Source organism: Danio aesculapii, chromosome 24, assembly GCF_903798145.1.
Source record: "Danio aesculapii chromosome 24, fDanAes4.1, whole genome shotgun sequence".
NCBI classification, from domain to species: domain Eukaryota; kingdom Metazoa; phylum Chordata; class Actinopteri; order Cypriniformes; family Danionidae; genus Danio; species Danio aesculapii.
The window spans coordinates 16,130,614-16,146,305 of record NC_079458.1 but is presented as its reverse complement, the minus strand read 5'-3'; the positions used below and the strand labels follow the sequence as shown (position 1 = coordinate 16,146,305).

The 15,692-nt window shown below is 38.9% G+C and overlaps 1 protein-coding gene across 5 annotated transcripts in view; it reads right to left on the bottom strand.

Annotated features, from left to right (window-relative positions):
* The window catches only part of cnksr2a (connector enhancer of kinase suppressor of Ras 2a), a 162,756-nt gene that overhangs the window by 78,205 nt on the left and 68,859 nt on the right, over positions 1 to 15,692 (bottom strand). For 3 of the 5 annotated variants that reach the window (XM_056450149.1, XM_056450151.1, XM_056450153.1), the window contains exon 4: positions 15,132 to 15,237. In XM_056450149.1, coding sequence (XP_056306124.1) covers positions 15,132 to 15,237 — 106 coding nt within the window. The remainder of the gene's footprint in view (positions 1 to 15,131; positions 15,238 to 15,692) is intronic. The other 2 variants (XM_056450150.1, XM_056450152.1) reach the window with 1 other exon arrangement.

The following is a 15,692-nucleotide window of genomic DNA, read 5'->3' as shown; positions in this document are numbered from 1 at the left end:
CCGTTTTTTTCACCGGAGTTCAAAGTTTTTTGCATCCAAAAGCAAATGCTGCTACACAACTGCCACAACACAAACTAATCATGCAATGGAAAAGCACCTTAGATTTGCTTAAAGTCATAATCATCATGAGCACAAATCGAACTGAAATATTCCTAGTCGCATTATTGAAGTGCAGTACAGACATGTAAATGTCGTAATCAAACTATTACCATCGTGTGGGACTTTTAGCTCCATTTTGCAAAAGGATAAGCCATACGCACGGCTGTTTGACACTATTCTCTGCACAATCCGAGTCAGTAAAGCAACAAAGACACACACATCTCCTGCATGCACACGAACACCCGTCATCATCGTCATCATATACAGTATGCCATCGGGGAAAACAATGGAAGTTTTCCTTTTATTCGGCATGCAGAATCAAATTCCATAAAAACAACTCTCTCCTATCAGTCAATACTCGCATCCAGTATCTCAGAGTTTGTCCAGTCAGTAGAGTTTATAGCTAAATATTTTGCAGTTTTTGCATGCCCTTTACAACATAGAATTCATTAAAATTAAAGTAAAATAACATTCATTACAAGTTGATTTTAAAAAAGCACCTAAATAGTTTAGCATTTTGTGATTTTTTCCAGTTGAATAAAAGACTATTTTCCGTTCATTTATTTCCTCATTGAGGATTCCCATAAATAGTATAAAAATATTGTCTCGTTCTCATGAACCAAATGTCGTGTCTTGTCTCCTCACACGGAGTGTCTTGTCACACCTCTAACAATTTGCTTTTTTAAATATGACATTGTAAAAAAATTGTATTACAATTTTAATTTTACAATTTTAACTTAATGCAATAAACCAACCAGGGAAGTATGGCGATAATTTAAAACCAAAAAAAAATTGAATAATTTATGTATTCATTTATTTATTATTGACCTTATTCTGTAAAGCAGAAGGCACTCATTTTTATGATTGTTTTAGAACTTCCGATTCAGTTGCCTATGGGATAAATGATTAGGAATAATAAACTGCAGAAAACGGTCAAACTACTTGCTCTACAAACAAGTGTGTTCATGACTTTACATAAAAAGTAGAATAATATAATAAGAAAATGTCAGTTTGCAACATCAAGAAGCTTAACAAACTGCTTTTAACGTCTAAAAATCAGTGGAAGTGAATGACACCGGAAGTCTTGAGCCAAAAAAAATCCAATGGTTGAGCCTGCTCATATGTGAAAAATAAAATAAAATAAAATAAAATAAAATAAAATAAAATAAAATAAAATAAAATAAAATAAAATAAAATAAAATAAAATAAAATAAAATAAAATGTGCAAAAACAGCAAAAATCGCAAAACAAGACATACCATAGATAATATAATGAACAAATACACAAAGTATCTGAACATGGTTGTCACCCCAATTTCAGGCATCCTTTGCATAATTTGAAGAACATATTATACATGAATAGAGGAAATAATTGCATAGGTTATAGAAAAAATATTGCACAATTACTTTGTTTAGAGCAGTATTGCACGTTGTATAGTTAATTGGTGTTACACAACTTAAGAATTGTTCAGTACTATAACACACAGTCAGTGTTGGTTGATATTTTTACCCTATTCACCTACAGTGTCTTACTTTAAAGAAAGCATCCAGAAAAAACCCTGAACTCTGGCCATCATCCATCACCATAGCAACTCCCACTCTCCTTCCTGTATCCATCACTGACCCCCAAACCCAACAATGGCCAACGCGAGGACACAATTTTCTTTTTCTTTGGTCTGGATTTCTGCAGCATCTTCATGAGAGAGCTTATTCTGTGTGGTTTTTTGGTGCTTTCACCTGCACCTCTTCCCTTTCATCACTATAAAGTGATAACCAGCCCTCACACCTGAGACACTCGTGCAGCAGAAGCCCAGAGAGAGAGAGAGACAGAGTAAAAGAAAAGAGTGTTCCTGGAAATGAAAGCGCATTGATTCACTTCCCTTCTGAGCACCTCTGAGCATCTCCGTACCGATTTTCCAGTGCTGTCACTCAAGCCATGGATCATCACGCAGAATGCCAGCATGCATATTTATTCACTTGTGGGTGTGGGTGTGCGTGTGTGTCTATAATGTTTGAGGTGTGCATAAACACGTACAGATTCATTTTACAGAATGGTTTTAGAATTCTGTCTGTGATTTACACACTTACATTTTTCCAAAACCTAATCGCTTTCTTTTTTTAGACAAAAGAGGAGCTACTAAAGAAAACGAACATGGGAATAGAGCTGTCAAGCTTTAAAAGCTAGAATAAAATTCTGCATTTTTAAAATTGTATTAATATTTCTCAATTTTAATCTTGCCACTTTATTTTTGTGATTTACTGTATCACATAACTACTGAAACAATGAATGAAGCAAATAATGTTAAATACACTTTCTATCCCAAAAAAGGTCAACACCTGGATTTACCTAGGAGATTCCCATTAGGTAATTACTGTATGGATGATTATGTTTCAGCTAGTAACAAATTGTTTAACCCTAAATAATGCAGAGAGTACTCTGAAAAAAGTGTTGCATGCAAAACTGTTGCAAACAATTTATTTGTGTTGATTTTAAACAAATTAAATTTAACAATGTTAAATTAACAACTTAATTTGTTTGTTTAAATTCAGCCCAAATAAATTGTTTACAACCACTTAACGTAAAAAAATTGAGTAAATCCAAGGAATCATCTTTGAATATTTTTTTTTTCAGAGTAGCTTCTCATGTCTTAAACATGTAATGTGATGTGCTCGTGGAGAAGATGTTTTAGAAGGGTCACATTATTGGCATGCATCTAGCAAAAAAAGTAAATAAGGAGATTGCTGAAACTACTAAAAATGGGTTAAGAACCCTCCAATTCATTAATAAAACTGGAAGGATAGTGGGGAACCATCATTTTTGATGAAGAAAGAGCGAGATGGGTGAACAGTTAAACGTGAAACACTTAAACTTAAAGATTCAGATTGTCAAATGGAGCACTCATGGAGCATGAGACATCATTTTGGCCACCACAGAGTCCAGACCGTAACCCTATTGAGAATCTTTTGGGTGTGCTGGAGAAAACTTTGCACAGTGGTCTGACTTTCTCAAAAAAAAAAAAAAAAAATCTTGCAGAAAAATATATGCATCTCTGGACAGGAATACATCTTGTCACATTGTCAATGAAACATATTGAAAAGGTGCGAATGCTAAACGTGGTCCAACAGACTGTCTGACTTACAATGTATTTGGATAATCTTTTTTTTTTCTTAGTTGAAACTGTGGTTCTTGATGATTCATAAAATACCATCGCTACTTTTTAGCTTCACAAACCCAAAACAAATGTAATTAGCTCCTGTTGATATTGGGAAGTCCTATGAAGCGAAACAATCAGTCTATGCAAAAAAACTGAACCTTATTAACAACATAATTCCCTTTAATCAACAGCCTTGGCTAATAGTTCAAGACAAAGTCATACATGAGCTAATAAAATAAAGAGTGACAAGCATTATTTTTGTTCTGCCTGTTTTTTTTACTGTCAAAGAGTTTTTATTTTAGCAATGATCAATTTCAATGATCACTTTCAGAAAAAAGTGTCCTGCATCTTGAGGGTGTGTAAATTAACACCAAATTTAAATTTTTAGGAATGAGAAACACATCCAAACTAAGATTATGGCAGCAGGGGGCGCTTTTCCATACAAACTATGTACTCCATAAGGCAATATTATAATAAAAGCTTGTTTACATGGTTGACTCGCAGTCAGACTAGCAGTGACGGAGAACTGGCTGACCGTCTTGGTCAAGTGCCCTGGTGGAGAAATCAGATGGTCGAGCAGGTTTTGGAACATGTTAGACTGGTATAAGATTGTCTACCAACTCAGTCAGGTCCCAACCAGCTGGTAGTCCATCTGGTCAGCGAAACCTGTTTGGATCAGTCCTCTATATTGGATCAGTTAATAACCAGCTTGGCTCAGGTAGAAACCAAATATAAAAAAGAAATCGTAAAGGGGGCAATCAGAGCAAAACCCCCCTGCTGTTCATGAGCTCTCTATACTAGTTGCATTAGTTAAGATTAGACCCAGATCTCTGGCTTCAACGCTGTAATCTGTCCTGGATTAAGAGAGAGATTGTGTGCAGCGTTCAGGCTGAGCTGCCTGTGACAGACTCATCCATTTAATGCTGCTCGTGCTGGCCGTGATCTTCTGACCCTACCAAAAATAATCTGCTGGGTACACAAACACGTGCACTAACACTTCACCGCAGGGGTCTTGAATGCTTTTCTCATATTTCTCTTTTGTCTGATATGGTTCGATCATGTTACACTTCCTAAATGACTACATCATCCACAATGCACTTTGCTTCACTTACAATAGAGTGGAGGAACTATGACTTCAATTTGTATGCAAAAACTCGAAAGAGAGTTCGGGATTCCCAAAGTCAATGGGTTTTTTTAATGGGATTTTGGTTAAATCGCTTAAGGTTTGTGGCTAACACAAACTCAAGATACTTTCACATTTTATTCTACGTCATAAAACACATCAAATACATCTCAATCTTGATTTTTTTAAATCAAATTTTTTTAAACCAAATTTTTTTTAAAACTCCTAAGAGACTTTTAACCTGAAGTCGGAAGTTACCCGGAAGTTAGCTCCGCCCCTGTTGAGTGCGCGCACAGCCAGACAGAGTGTGAGAGAACGCTATTGATCTTGAACGAGAGAGCGCGAGCGAACTTGAACGAGAGAGCGCGAGCTTAATAGATGTACACGGCTTAATAATCCAGCTATTATTAACAAATAACTTCATATTTATTTGATACTGTGAGAAACTATCAGTAATGCTTGACAGTTTGAGACCTAGCAACTGACAAAAGTGAGAGGAGACCTGACGAATCTATTATACTTTAACATCTATTCCCTTAGAGAGCTGCTATTCCTTTTTTTTCTCCTTTTATTATCATCTACATTTCTTCTTGGCCGGGTTTTTTGGTTTGTTTTTTTTCTCACTTTGAAGAGACGTGATTGAGAACTGTCCATCCTGAGCATTCTGTCCGGTTTGGACTGGCGAGCCACCCCATCAATTTGTGACTGGTGAGACACAAAGGGATCAGTCATCAAATCTGGTAGGATCGAACCATTTGATTTATATTTTTTGACTTTTGCTTCCTGGATTTTTTGTGGATTATATATATATTTTTCCCAATTTTTGGATTAAACTTTTCATCGTTGAGGAACATTGCTATATATTTTTTTCTATTTTTTTTTTTGCGAACTGAACTGAACATTAAGAGCCCAGACTTTTAGTATCTGAGCCCTAACGGAACACTGGACTTTGATGTTTGAATTGAACTGTTTCCTAGTGAATTTTTGATGTTTGAATTGAACTGTTTCCTATTGAATTTTCTGAACTGTGCATTTAACTTTTGACTTCTTCTTTATTTTGTGGTCTTATTATTCAAATTACTTGTGAAATTATATTTTGTTATTTCTGCACTTACTACAAATTTTAAGTATCTGAGTGAGTTTATTATTACAGACAATTTGTCAAAATTTCAGTGACTGGTTTATTCTCTTTTAAATTGTTTAATAGTGAAAGTATACTTATACATATTCTACTTACCTTTTTTTTTGCTCTTGAGTCGAATCCTTTTCCTTCTGATTGCTGGTCCAGGCGATTTCATAGTGCTAAACTAGTAGCGAATCGAGCACCATTCAGTACGCGCTACAAAAACTTGGCGAGCCAGCCAGGAGCAAAAATAAATAAATAAAAATAAATAAAAAAAATTAATTACAAAAATTAATAAATAATAATAATTAAAAAAAAAACTGTACAATATTTATAGCATAGTGTATTAGTTCTAATTTTTTTATCACCACCACAGTTAACAAAGATATTAATTCAAAACCTGAAACTCCACTAACCTTAGAATATTAGCCATGGAAATAGTGAAACGTGAGAATGTTAATGTACAGAATGCAGTCATTGTGAGTGGCTTAACCCTCTCTGATATCGATCAAGACTTAGAAGCCTACCTAATCAAATATGGATCTATCAAGCAAAACTTAGTCATTGATGATCCCAACTCAGAACATCACCACAGTGCCATTGTAGAATTCTCTCATGACTCTGCCATGCAAAATCTGAAGCCCTCACTGCCAATGTCCATCAAGAGCACTTTGGATGACAATGTTGTTTTCCATGTGCGCAGCTTAGCAAGTGTGTACACCCCTGCAGCAAGTAGTGATGTCACTGAAGATTATTTGATAAACCTGCAGGCCATTGCCCACGACAGCGGAAAAACGCTGCAAGAAGTACTTAAAAGTGAGCTGCAAAAGATTTCTATGTTGACGTTTCCAGAAAGCAGAGCTTCAGAGCAGGTGCTAGAGAAGGAACAGCCTATGTATGACAGCAGTATGCACATGACAGAACCTGAAAACCCTGCCAAGGTGAGCACACCATCACAGTCACCTCATCAATCAAGAATCCCTGATGCTAGTGTGGGTGAGAACATGTCTTTGAACATACCTACCAGTGCTTTGAGTCCACCAGGAATTCAACGAGTAATAATGGAGCACGTGATAAGAACCAGTGATTCTGTGTCTTCCCCACATGTTTCCCTTCGCCTCAAAGCTTTTTCAGGAAGAATTCCTCGTCCCAGTCATGAACCAGACTTTGACACTTGGAGTGCGACTGTGGACTTCCTATTGAATGACAAGTCTCTCTCTGATTCGCAAAAGACTGGTAAAATCCTCGATAGTCTACTCCCTCCAGCCTCTGATGTCGTTAAGCACATCGGCCCATATGCCTTGCCCTCAGAGTGTTTAAAGCTATTGGAGTCTGTTTATGGCTCTGTGGAAGACAGCGACGAATTGTTTGCTAAGTTTATTGGTGCACTGCAAAATCAAGGAGAAAAACCATCCTCCTACCTTCACCGTCTTCATGTGATGCTGAGCACTGCAATTAGACGAGGTGGTGTTACTGAAGCTGAAAGGGACAGTTGTCTGCTCAAGCAATTTTGCAGAGGATGCTGGGACAACAGCTTAATCATCGACCTACAGTTAGAAAGGAGGAGAGCCACACCCCCTCCTTTCGCTGAACTTGTGATACTCATCCGTACTGCTGAAGATAAACAATCTCTCAAAGAAGAAAGGATGAAGAAGCACCTTGGGCTAAACAAACAGACTTCTGTACCATTCAAGTTACGGACAGCGACTAACCAACAGTTTGCCTACTGCAGTGAAATGCCAGATGAGTCCCATAAAGTAGAGTCATGTCAGTTGAGTGCAAAGCAGAAATCGGCCAAGCCCAGTAGCAAAGCTGAAAATTCTGAAATTGAAAAGCTGAAGAAAGAAATATCAAAACTTCAAACACAGATTACCATGATGAAAACTGAACCTGGTCCCAAAGAAAAGAGCAGCCCCAGTGTGGATGGTATTTCTGAGTTGAGGCGGGATATAGCTGCGCTTCAAGCTCATCTTGTTCCAAGATTTCAAAGGGAATATCAAGAGCAGTCTCCCACTTTACGTGCTCTTCCTGCAAAACACAGACCCAGACTGACTGGAACTGAAGTGACTACAACTCAAAGACCCAGTGAGCAGTTGTACAGCAGACCCCGTCCTGGCTATTGTTTTCATTGTGGTGGCGATGGACATATAGCTGTTAATTGTGAGCATGAGCCAAACCCTCGCAAAGTTGAAGAGAAACGCCGAGAGTTAAGAGAGCGTCAGGCCAAATGGGACCTCCAAAACTCTCCCAACTTGCAGCATTTAAACTGAAATCAGTCTCTATCACAGGGCGGACAGAGACTAGAAGAGAAATATGCCCTAAGAAGAAAGAACATCTGCTTCACCAGCATACTTACAAGTCTCCATGTTATCGATTACCTACTGGCTTAGTAGGAACAAGATGCACAACCAAAATCCAAATTGAAGGGAGAAAAGTGAATTGCCTCCTGGACACAGGGTCGCAGGTGACAACTATTCCTAAGTCTTACTATGACCAGTACTTACAACAGCACCCCATAAAATCTTTACAGCATCTTCTAGAAGTTGAGGGAGCCAATGGACAGGCCATACCCTATCTGGGTTATGTTGAACTTAACCTGAAATTTCCCCAAGATTTCCTTGGAGTAGAAGCAGAAGTCCCAACTTTAGCTCTGATTGTTCCTGACCTGACGACCATACCACAGATTCTAATTGGAACTAATTCACTTGATGTGCTATACACCAACTGCACACAAGAAAACAAACGTTTTCTCAAGTCACATTGTCATGGCTACCAAAGTGTGATAAATATACTGGAGAAGAGAAGACAGCAAGCTTCTGGTGCAGCGGTGGGACCTGTAAAATTGAAAGGAAACCAGCAAGAGGTTGTACCGGCAGGATGCACCGTAGTTCTAGAAGGACTAGTCCAAGTGAAAGGGCCCCTTTTTGAAAAGTGGGTGTCAGTGGAGCCAGCTACAACTCCCTTTTTGCCTGGTGGCATTTTAGTGGCAAGCTGCCTGCACAGTCTTCCCTCGAGGCAACGCATTGTGCAGTTACCAGTAGTACTGAGGAATGACTCTCACACTGACATAGTGATTCCCCCAAAAGCTGTGATAGCTGAGGCCCATGCTGTTCAACGAGTGGAGAGAGAGTTTTCCAAAGTCAATGCTGACAGTGAGGAGGCTGATTCAATTCTGCCGAAAGTTCCAGTTGATTTTGGAGATTCTCCTCTACCACCTGAGTGGAAAGAAAGAATAACATCAATGTTAAACTCCATGCCAGATGTGTTCGCATTACATGACCTGGACTATGGTCATACTGATCAAGTAAAGCACAGAATAAAGCTTAGCGATGAGACGCCATTTAAGCACAGAGCTAGGCCAATTCACCCTCAAGATGTGGATGCTGTCAGAAAGCATTTACAAGAACTTCTTGAAGCTGGAGTTATCAGAGAGTCAGAGTCCCCATTCTCATCTCCAATAGTCGTAGTGCGCAAGAAAAACAACTCGGTGCGATTATGCATTGACTTCAGGAAGTTAAACTCCCAGACGATTAAGGATGCATACGCTCTTCCTAACTTAGAAGAAGCCTTTTCAGTCTTGACCGGCTCAAAATGGTTCTCAGTCCTTGACTTGAAGTCAGGCTATTATCAAATTGAAATGGAGGAGTCTGATAAGCAGAAGACCGCTTTTGTGTGCCCATTAGGCTTCTGGGAATTTAACAGAATGCCACAAGGAATTACAAATGCACCTAGCACGTTTCAACGATTAATGGAACGATGTATGGGAAACCTGAACCGCAAAGAAGTCCTTGTATTTATCGACGATCTGATAGTCTTCTCAAGAACTCTGGAGGAGCATGAGACACGGCTAAGGCAAGTGCTTAAAAGGCTAAGGGAATTCGGATTGAAGCTTTCACCAGAGAAATGTAAATTCTGCCAAACGTCTGTCAAGTATTTGGGCCACATAGTATCCCAACACGGAGTTGAAACTGACCCAGCCAAAGTCGAAGCCCTTAAAACCTGGCCGACACCAACGAATCTTAAGGAGCTCAGATCTTTCCTCGGTTTCTCTGGTTATTATCGGAGGTTTGTACAAGATTTTTCGAAAATTGTGAAACCCCTCAATGATCTAACTGCTGGGTACCCTCCACTCCAAAAAGAGAATCGAAAGAAAATGGTAGAATCGAAAAAGCAGTACTTCAATCCGAGGGAACCATTTGGAGGACGATGGACTCAAGAATGTCAGCATGCATTTAATACTGTGATAGCAAAACTCACATCTGCTCCAGTATTAGGATTTGCCAACCCCAAACTCCCTTATGTGTTGCACACAGACGCTAGCACCACTGGCCTAGGCGCAGCACTATACCAAGACCAAGACGGGCAGATGAGAGTCATCGCCTTTGCAAGTAGAGGACTTACTCGCAGTGAGTCGAAGTATCCTGCCCATAAGTTAGAATTTCTGGCATTGAAATGGGCTGTGACCACAAAGTTCAATGACTACCTCTATGGAGCAGAGTTCACGGTGATAACTGACAGCAACCCACTGACTTACCTCTTGACCTCTGCAAAATTAGATGCCACTAGCTACAGATGGTTGTCAAGCTTGTCAACCTTCACTTTCAAGATATGTTACCGAGCTGGGAGTAGAAACCAGGATGCGGACGGACTCTCTAGACGGCCACAGACAGAAATTCCAGATGACTTGGAAACACAGAAAGAGAGAGAAAGAATCAGACAGTTCACACACCAGCACCTGACAAACGAACAATCAATGCTTGTTTCAGAGGAGGAAGTGAGAGCTATTTGTGAGCGTCATCAAATTGTTCAATCCAGTGATGATCCTGATCATTTACACCCTTCAGTGACCTTAGTGGAATCCATAACTGTCAATGTGGATGCCTTACCTCAAGCATTTCAACAGAATGATGCTTACCAGATCACAGAGATTCCCCAACTATCTGAAGAGAACCTGAGAAAGAGACAGAGAGAAGATCCAGAAATTGGAATTGTTGTTAAGCAAATTAAGTCTAAAGAAAAGCCCTGCTTCAAGACCATTCTACCTGAATTAATTCCATGGTTCAGAGAATGGAGTCGTCTGGAGTTGAGAAATGGTGTACTCTTTAGGAGAAAACAAGAACACGGAGACTCGTCTTACCAACTAGCACTGCCGGCAGATCTTCGTGATATGGTCTTGACAGAACTCCATGATAAAATGGGTCACATGGGTGTTGAGCGAACTCTTGACCTCGTTCGATCAAGATTCTTTTGGCCCAAGATGTCCGCAGCTGTAGAAAAGAAGATCAAAACTTGTGAACGCTGTGTCAGACGGAAAAGTCTACCTGAGAAAGCTGCTCCGTTGGTGAACATCAGAACCAACAGACCCCTTGAGCTTGTTTGTATGGACTTCCTGTCGTTAGAGCCGGACCAAAGCAACACCAAGGATATATTGGTGATGACTGACCACTTCACCAAATACGCCATTGCTGTACCAACACGAAACCAGAAAGCCCAAACTGTAGCCAAGTGTTTATGGGATAATTTTCTAGTGCACTATGGATTCCCCGAAAAACTCCATAGCGATCAGGGTGCAGATTTTGAGTCTCGCACAATTAAAGAGCTGTGCAAAGTAGCTGGGATATCCAAAACTAGAACCACCCCATATCACCCAAGAGGCAATCCAGTAGAGCGCTTCAACCGAACACTTCTACAGATGCTGGGAACCTTGAACAATAAGGAAAAGTCAAGATGGAAGGATTATGTCAAACCTCTAGTGCATGCATACAACTGCACAAAGAGTGATGTGACAGGATTCACTCCATATGAACTAATGTTTGGGAGACAACCACGACTACCAATTGACCTTGCATTTGGGTTACCTGTGGATGGACAGACAGAATCCCACTCCAAGTATGTCCAAGGCCTCAAGAGCAGACTAGAAGAGAGCTACAAAGTTGCAACGGAAAATGCCAACAAAGTAGCGGGACGAAACAAAAAGAGATATGACAAACATGTTGTTAACTCTACTATTGAGGTCGGTGATCGTGTGTTGGTGAAAAATGTCCGTCTGAAAGGCAAACACAAACTTGCAGATAAGTGGGAAACAGAGGTTTATGTGGTGACAAAGAAAGCAGGTGACCTACCAGTTTACACAGTTAAACCCGAAAGAAAGGATGGACCTCTGAGAACTTTGCACAGGGACCTGTTGTTGCCTTGTGGATTCCTATCAGCAAGTGCACCAGACACACCTGTTGAAAGAAAGTGATGCAGAAACCAAGAACCAGAGCTCAATGTGCTGAGGAGTCTGAGAACTTGAGTGAACATTCCGAGTCAGAATATGATCCAGTAGACTATTATGATCCTGAGAGGTTCACATTTGACACCAGAATTTTGCCTACATCTGGACTTGAACCATCTTCCAGTAGTAACCATACAGTTAACTTACCTGTTGCTGAACCTGGGATGAAAAAGGGTGAAGAACGTCCTGTATCGATAACACTCGTTGATGAAGAAAACTTACCTGATGTGGAAACTTCCCGCCCAGCGGAAACTGATCGTCGTGTAATAGAGCTCCCAGTAGAGAGCAACCTGCCAGATCGGTCAGAAATCCAGGTCCTTGACGAGAACATCGTTGATGAATCTGAAAAAGAAATGGCTCAGATTGCAGATCAGGAGAAACCAGACAATTGTGTTGGATCCTCTGAAAGCTCAGACAGGAAAAATGAAAGAGGTATTAATCTCACTCAAAGAGAGATTGGCAATTCCAGAGAGTTTCAGGAGACCCAAAGGGAAGAAACTGAAACTGAAAGTCTCAGACGATCAAGAAGACAAGGCGAACCCCCAAAGAGACTAAATTACCCACAGCTGGGTAATCCTCTCTGTTCAGTTATTCAGTCCCTGTTCTCCAGTCTCAGTACTGCAATTACTAACTCTTTGGAGGATTCAAATCCTTCAAGAAGATACTCTCCCATTGAAAACATCTGAATTCAAGCATGCAGAGGGACCTGCATATATTCAGGAGGGGAGAATGTAACCCAGATCAATAATCTAGCTTACATGACTGCTTAATTTATTTATCTAATGATTTTTACAATAATACTTAAGAAGAAATAGAAATTTAAAGATTGATTGCTATGCAAGTAAAAAGATAGGAAGAAAAAGAATAAAACTCCTAAGAGACTTTTAACCTGAAGTCGGAAGTTACCCGGAAGTTAGCTCCGCCCCTGTTGAGTGCGCGCACAGCCAGACAGAGTGTGAGAGAACGCTATTGATCTTGAACGAGAGAGCGCGAGCGAACTTGAACGAGAGAGCGCGAGCTTAATAGATGTACACGGCTTAATAATCCAGCTATTATTAACAAATAACTTCATATTTATTTGATACTGTGAGAAACTATCAGTAATGCTTGACAGTTTGAGACCTAGCAACTGACAAAAGTGAGAGGAGACCTGACGAATCTATTATACTTTAACATCTATTCCCTTAGAGAGCTGCTATTCCTTTTTTTTCTCCTTTTATTATCATCTACATTTCTTCTTGGCCGGGTTTTTTGGTTTGTTTTTTTTCTCACTTTGAAGAGACGTGATTGAGAACTGTCCATCCTGAGCATTCTGTCCGGTTTGGACTGGCGAGCCACCCCATCAATTTGTGACTGGTGAGACACAAAGGGATCAGTCATCAAATCTGGTAGGATCGAACCATTTGATTATATTTTTTGACTTTTGCTTCCTGGATTTTTTGTGGATTATATATATATTTTTCCCAATTTTTGGATTAAACTTTTCATCGTTGAGGAACATTGCTATATATTTTTTTCTATTTTTTTTTTTTGCGAACTGAACTGAACATTAAGAGCCCAGACTTTTAGTATCTGAGCCATAACGGAACACTGGACTTTGATGTTTGAATTGAACTGTTTCCTAGTGAATTTTGATGTTTGAATTGAACTGTTTCCTATTGAATTTTCTGAACTGTGCATTTAACTTTTGACTTCTTCTTTATTTTGTGGTCTTATTATTCAAATTACTTGTGAAATTATATTTTGTTATTTCTGCACTTACTACAAATTTTAAGTATCTGAGTGAGTTTATTATTACAGACAATTTGTCAAAATTTCAGTGACTGGTTTATTCTCTTTTAAATTGTTTAATAGTGAAAGTATACTTATACATATTCTACTTACCTTTTTTTTTGCTCTTGAGTCGAATCCTTTTCCTTCTGATTGCTGGTCCAGGCGATTTCATAGTGCTAAACTAGTAGCGAATCGAGCACCATTCAGTACGCGCTACATAAGTATTTTCATAAATAGTATTTTATAATTTGTAGTATTTTTCTAATTGGGAATTCATATTGTGTGTAGATAATGCCTTGTAAAGATTGTCAAGACAGTTAACCTTGTTGATCATTTATTTTAATTAAACGATATTAAGGGGATACTGCTTACCTGTGCAGCCTGTCTCTTTCCTGCTCTCAGTAATGCAAATGTGTGAATAAATGTGTAAAAAATACATACATCATTTTAACGTGATCAATGAATTTTTTTTCCTCATTTAAACACATTTAACTCTGCCATAACTTCAATATTTACACTCCTCCTTAAAATTTACATCATATGTGACTGTATGGGCTGCTTTTCGTTGTACTTCGTGACAAAAAAAGAATATTGAATGTTGTTCTGTGTTCATGATGGAACTTGAAGGCATATAGACATGTCCCTCACGCCTCATTTCTGTCATCTGTTAATAGGGTAAGCAAGCTGTGTGCACATGAGCGATACACTTATTTAAAATATGTTTTATGATAATGCTATGTAGGCACATTTATACATACAATTTTAAAACTTTTACAACAACCGTAAAGCAAAACAAAATGTATTTCCCATGTAAATAAACTATCCAAAAGGCACGTAGGTCTATACAGATGTGTTTTTGCGTATATATTTGTTTATAATATATAGCGTGTATTATAATATAGTAAACCGAAAGAGTAAATCTTTGTCATGGACCATATTTCTAAAAATAAGCTTGAAAACTTGTCTGTAGCAGGGTGGTGCTGACGTCACAGGCGAGCGCCCTGAAGGCACAGTGGTCCGTTTATAGCCTAATGTTAGCTTTTCAATTCTTGTGTTTAAATTTAAGAACCAAAAGTGCTAAAAGTTGTATTTTTGTGTGAGGATTATCAGGTTGGACAAAACGTGTAAGTGTAATGAACTGTGTTTGAACACAGAGCTTAATATTTGCAATCTTCGAAAAGCCTATGGGAAAATCCTATAGGGATTTTATCGAGGGAACCAGTTTTATGCTAGCAGCTGATTAGCCAACAAGGTGACATTATAGTTCCTCCACTCCATTAAACAGTATTTAAAAAACATGTGGGAGAATGACATTTGTGAGAGAGGTTTAAATACTATTTGATAAATATTGCTAAACATAAATAAATAAACTCAATGTCAGGGCTAAATCTGCAGTGAAAGTCATTTACAACCGCAAGACTAGAGCTATATATGACCTACATAAAATATTTCAAAGAACCTTCACAGCTGATTTAGTCTCTCAAACATGTTTTTTCCCTCAAAAACATCCATTTCAATGTAGCATTTTAGTGTCTGAATCGACAGTTTAATCTAATCGACTGATTTTTAATAATGTCATTACCTGCTGTACAATGGTAGTTAGTTCCAGGCACAGCTGGATCACGTTGTTCCGGGTCACGGAATAATCTGTTACAGCAGCAAATGGTGACCTGCAAAAGAAGTAACACCTGGAATTAACAGTTAGATTATCCTTAGAGCCAGACCCACAAGATAGAAAATTGGAGTGTGTGTGTGTATTTATAAACTTTGGGGATATATATATATGTGTTGGTATGTGGTATATGTTGGCCGTGAATGTACTCCAGACCCAGTTTCTCTCTCTTCCTGTGAGTGACGAAGTGAATGTGGGTCGTGTGTATTGAGGCTGTGTTCTATATATACAGGGTTGTAGGAACATTGGTTCATCATTTCCATCCTGTTGCTAAATATTCCTCTAAGACCTCTGGGAAAACCAGCTGACGCACACCCAGAAACCCCTCACAACTGAAAGGTTCAGTTCACCCCAAAATTAAAAATGCTGTCATCATTTACTCGCTCTCATGTCATTCCCAACCCACAGGACAATCCTTCATCTTTGGAACACAGATAGAGGTTTTTTCTTAATCAAGAACTTTGTGTCCTT